Source organism: Penaeus monodon, unplaced genomic scaffold (genome assembly GCF_015228065.2).
Source record: "Penaeus monodon isolate SGIC_2016 unplaced genomic scaffold, NSTDA_Pmon_1 PmonScaffold_9435, whole genome shotgun sequence".
Classification (NCBI taxonomy): Eukaryota; Metazoa; Arthropoda; class Malacostraca; order Decapoda; family Penaeidae; genus Penaeus; species Penaeus monodon.
Window position 1 is genome coordinate 5,582 of NW_023664809.1, and position 5,074 is coordinate 10,655.

The 5,074-nt window shown below is 51.8% G+C and overlaps 1 protein-coding gene across 1 annotated transcript; it reads right to left on the reverse strand.

The window, feature by feature from the left end:
• Positions 1 to 412: 412 nt before the first annotated feature.
• Positions 413 to 2,631, reverse strand: LOC119572064 (basic salivary proline-rich protein 2-like). Its single transcript, XM_037919072.1, has 4 exons — positions 2,461 to 2,631; positions 2,001 to 2,166; positions 1,030 to 1,206; positions 413 to 795 (listed from the first exon to the last, which is right to left on the reverse strand). The coding sequence occupies exons 1-4, from the start codon at positions 2,629 to 2,631 to the stop codon at positions 413 to 415; spliced, it is 897 nt and encodes a 298-aa protein (XP_037775000.1).
• Positions 2,632 to 5,074: the final 2,443 nt, after the last annotated feature.

Below are 5,074 nucleotides of genomic sequence, written 5' to 3' on the forward strand. Positions count from 1 at the left end.
CTTGAAAAACCCCAAAAGGGCAGGCACTAAGTGCGTAGGTTGTAGGTACCCCAGTTACCCAGATCAAGGTGGAGCTTGGGGTACCTTTCATGGTCACCGACTTTCCCGGTTGGAGTCTTCCCCCGACAATGGGAAGCCTCCACGACCTTGGGGGTGATTTATCATCCACATGTATAGATGAGAAGCCAAGTAGCACCATCTTGACTCTCTTCCCCGGGGTTCAGTGGCGAGAGGGGGGGTACTTTTCCCCCTCTTTTAACTCCTTTTTCTCTGCGGAAAAAAAAAGGTGGGTTGATCTTTGGGACGATATATGCCCTGATCTGCCACACGGATGACAGCGGATTTTGTGCTGGCTTCCAATGCCCTTACCTTTGGTAGGTTGTCGAAGCCCTTTGGGTTTTAAAGGGGACCTTTAATTTCGGGAAAGCCTTGGGGGTCCCGACTCGCCCTCAGAGTCGGACCCGGCCCCGGGCCCTTTCGGTCCCCCTTTTGGGTTTTGGGGGTTGCTGTGGGGGCACCGCTGTTTCGGCTGGTTCAGCTGGTGCTCCTGATTTATCAGGGGTTTGCGAGGGGGGCTCGAGATTCCCGGCTGGGTCTGGCCTGGAGGGGGCCAGCCGAGAGCCATCTGGTGGACAGACATGTTTTTACATGATTTTTTCGTCTTGTCCCCTCTTGGGGAGCAGGCATGACGTGTCATCCGTGCTCGGGGGTTTTTTTTGCCACCCGGGGCACGTAAGGCTTCAGGGGGGCGCCCCTGGTCTGGGCCCCTTTCACTCGCCAAGGTAAAAGGGCTGTCTGTGGGGGGGTTTTTTTATATTTTTTCCTGTACTGCAGGCTTCATCCCCCCCCCGCCCCCACCCCCCACGGAGTCCAACAAGGGGAAAGCTGCGGGTAGAACAAAATCTAAAAGCAACGGGGTGATGATGGATAACCAGCCAAATTTGCCGTTGCACGGTACACACGGACGGTGTGGGTACCCAAAGGCAGCTGACGCTTGACCCTAGCCTCCCCAGGGGGACCAGCCCATACCTGACCGGGCCTGGTCAGGCCCCCTGTCTTGCCGAATAGAGGACCAAAAAGGCGGGTTTCTAGCCCAGGGCGACTCGTGCACGGGACGCTCAACCTCCAGGCTCCCGTTCCCATTCACAAGGGTGCCACGCAGGCAAACACTGGGGAGGGTCAAACCCGGATATCCCGGGGGATGCCCTTCCACCACAGGACATCATTTATGGGAACACTTCTGCTCTCCCCAGTGAGAAGGGGGCTTTTACTTTTTCCAGGGGAGTTTCCCCTCCGTTCCCGGAGGGGACCTGTCCCTTTTTTAAAGGAATCCCCTTTTCTTAAACGCCCCAAGGGGGGTTCACTTCATTGAGAAAAGAGGGGGGCCTGCACGTTCCGTAGTTCCTCATCCCTCTGGAAAAAAGCCCGGGCCCCAGTCTGTTTCACCCCAGTAGGGGGAGAATTAAATTTTTTTCCCGGAGGTTTCCCATGGCAGAGGTTTTTTGAGGTGGGTCCCTCTTCTCTCTGAAACATTAAAGGATTTTTCACCCCAAGAGAAGGGGGGTCCTGTACCTGTTCCAGTAACTCCTTTGTCCCCCTGGAACAGCCAAAAACAGACGTTTCCATCACAGTGGGGGAGGGAGCTGACTTTTCCAGGCATTTTTTGGCGGGTGAGTTTTTAAAGTGAACCCTCTTCTCTCTGAAAAACCCCAAAATTTTACCTCAGTGAGAGTAGAGGGGCCCCCTACCTGTTCCGTAAATTTCCCCATCCCTCGAAAAAAGTCAACCAAGCTATTTCATCACAGTGAGGAGGAGACTAACTTTTTCCAGGTATTCCTTCACGGGAAATTGAGTTCGTCTAGCAGCGCTATTAGACAGAACCGCTGAAAAGGGTGACAAGGGGGGGTCTACCCGCCCATGCCCTATTCGAAAGAAAAAAAGTGGGATCATCAGTGGTCCCAGACCCTCCCTAACAAAAAGAATGGCAACTCTATGCACACCTAAGGCAGGCCCTTTAAAAGGCCCCCCCGACACACCCTCCCCCGCGGGGGGTAAAAGGGCTGCCCCGTCCCAGACGCGCCCCAAGATGGGTCCAGTTTTACCAGAAGGTGGCAAGAGTATCCTAATGCCCAAAATTCCTAGGAAAGAGTAGGTAGTGGGCACAAGCTACATGCAAACACATAGCATCTGGCATCAAAAAATGGGGGGCGGTCACCTCCGGTAACGCGGAAGAGCCCAGGCCCAGTTGCATGGGACGGGCGCGGGCATCTCTTTAATATGCCCATGCAAAACCACACATCGGGGGATCATGGTATCATGGTAATCTCTTGGCGTTGCTCGGCTCCCCCCTGCGCCCCTCCGCCCCCCTTGCCGGGAACGCATCCCCTCTTCGAACGTCCAAATTTAAGGGCCCATTCACCCCAGGGGAGAGGGGAGGAGCGGGGGGGCCACCGTGCACACTTCTCGCCCATGGCAACGGTTTGCCCCCGGTAAACCCTGAGGGCGGTTGAAGTACGATGAGATCGCAACAGGGCTACCTCCTTTCCGGCGAGCAGGATTTCTCCCCGTCGGCGGCAGGACTTCTGGGGAGATGTGCTTGGGGTCTCCACGTTTGGTTTTCACACTGGCCATGACATCTCCTCCCCCCCGCGTGTTGCACTCCTTTTCGCCCAAAAGGGGCCACAGCCTGGCAGGGTGCAGGCGGCGATTTCACGTGGGAAATCCTAACCCGTGAGATGGAGGTTTTAAGGTTAGGATGAGGGGCACTTTCCCATGGGAAAGGTATGAATGGGGGGGGTGGGGTTTAGGTCACGTACGGAAGAGAGAGAGGGGGGGGGGAAGGGAGATAAAAAAAGGGTAGGCTCTCTTAACAGGGGTTACTTTTTTTGGGGGGTTAAAATATTGTTTTTAGGAAAACAACCCCCTAAAAAAATCTTAAAAAAAATAAAATAACTAAACATTTTTGATGAAAAAAAACAAAAAAGAACTTAAAAAATTTAAAAGAAGGAACCGAGAGCACAAGTAAAAATTTAAAAACTTTTAAAAAGGCAGCATATTTACGCCGCCGACACCCCCGGGTGCGAGCCCGGAACAATCGCGCTGAGCGTGATTGGCCGAGCGTGGGAGCACGGGGCGATTTTTAGTAAAAGCGCCGAAGAATTAACTTAGTTTAATAAAAGTTTAAAAATTTTAATAAAACGTAATAAAAAAGGGAAGGGGGGTGAAAGATGTGAAGGGAAATATGAGAAATCACAAAAAAAGATGAGCCCCCCGCGGTAGCACGGGGAGGTGAGGACAGCAGGGCGCATCTGTGACCCCCATACCCGTATGGGGAGACGTCTTCCTTCGTCGCCGTTCTCCAAAAAAAAAAAGGGCTACCCTGGCCATGTTTCGACGCCCCCGTTTTAGGGCACGGCGTACTTCTACCAGATCTCTCCTAAAGGATCCTCATTGCCCGCCCAGCCTGCCATACTGAGGAAAAATCTACTCTCCCGTCCCCCTCTTCCCTTCAACTGCGGCTGATTTTTTCCGGTGAACACTCTCCGTCGCAATGGTCCTACCAGCCCTCTTCCTCCCGAAGGGGCCCCAATGCTGTTCCCGTGCTCCTGTGTAAGCGTACTTTGGCGAAACGGGCGCCAGTTTTACCAACGTCTGTTCAACATAAGTACGCGATAGGGGACACAACAAAAACCCCCTCTTTTGCCACAGGGGGCCCATGGTCATAGATGGCGGGTAGCAGCGGGGATTGTCTTTCCTTCCTTCGATTTTCCACCCCACGATGGGGGGAACCCTCCCTTATAAAGCTGCGCCTTTTTTAAACAAAAACAAACTGCCCAGATAAAAAAAAAAACTCAAGCTTGCTCAAGTGTGGCTCAAACACTCCAATTACAGGACTGCAATGGGAAAAAAGAGATGCCTAAACTGCGGAAAAGCACAAGAACCCGGGCCAACTCCGCCCCCTCAGGGAGGAGCCTGAAAAAAACGAAGAGGAAAAAAAACAAAAAGAGGAGAGAAGAAAAAAATTTACCCCAAAAAAAGTAGCCGAACAAACTGAAAAAAGGGTAGCAGCCACCAGAATCCCCTGGCAAAACTTTAATCAAAGAAATAAAGGGGGAAAAGGAAAAGGGAAAAGAAAGAAACAGATTCCTGCAGCTCCCAAAAACCCTATCTTTTGGGGATTTGATGGCCCTCTTTCACGCCACCTGCAAAATATCATAACCGGGGCCTGGGCTTTGGGCACCATCCCCCAAAAAGTTTTTGAGAGAAAACCTGCCAGATTCGACTGGGAATGGGGACTCCTGGGGAATTTTCAAAGTTCCCCCACCAACCACACACAACAAAACCCACAAAAAACTCCCACCAACTCCCCCGTCTCGCCACAACAAACCCACCTCCCCCCCAGATCTCCCCCCACGGACGAGCCAGAGACGAATTTTCCCCACCCCACAGAGAAAATCAACAACAGCCCAGACCAACACCAAACCCAACCCCAACTCCTACCCCTAATACGCACCTGACCCCCAAAAACACCAAAAAGAATCCCACAGCCCCCAAAACCACGCCCGTAAAACCAAAAAAACACATGCACACAGAAAAAAACAGACGACCTAAAACCAGAGATCGATGATCACCCCTCGCCACGGGGAGGGTACGACCTCAAACCCAAAAACATACGGCACCCGCCTTTTTGCCGCGGCCCCCTCACGATACAAACACCTAAACGACTAAAAAACGGGCAAGTAGATAACACCGGTACAATAAAAGGGGATTTACACAAACACTACATAAAAAAACCGCATTCAGAACAAAAAATTTACACATCCCCTAACGCCGGCAAATTTTACCTTTCTGCAATGATCGAGAAGATAAACCCGCAAAACCTTGAAACATACGAATGGCTGTACCACAACCAAGTAAACCCCATGGCTGTAACACACAAAAATTACCTCAGCCTCACGATCTACAACAAAATGTCCCCTGGACTAAGAGAAGACAAGAATCTGAACCCAAATCAGAAAACCCCGCCCCCGACAATCCTCTTTAATCACACCACTAAAACCTCAAACATTAAAAT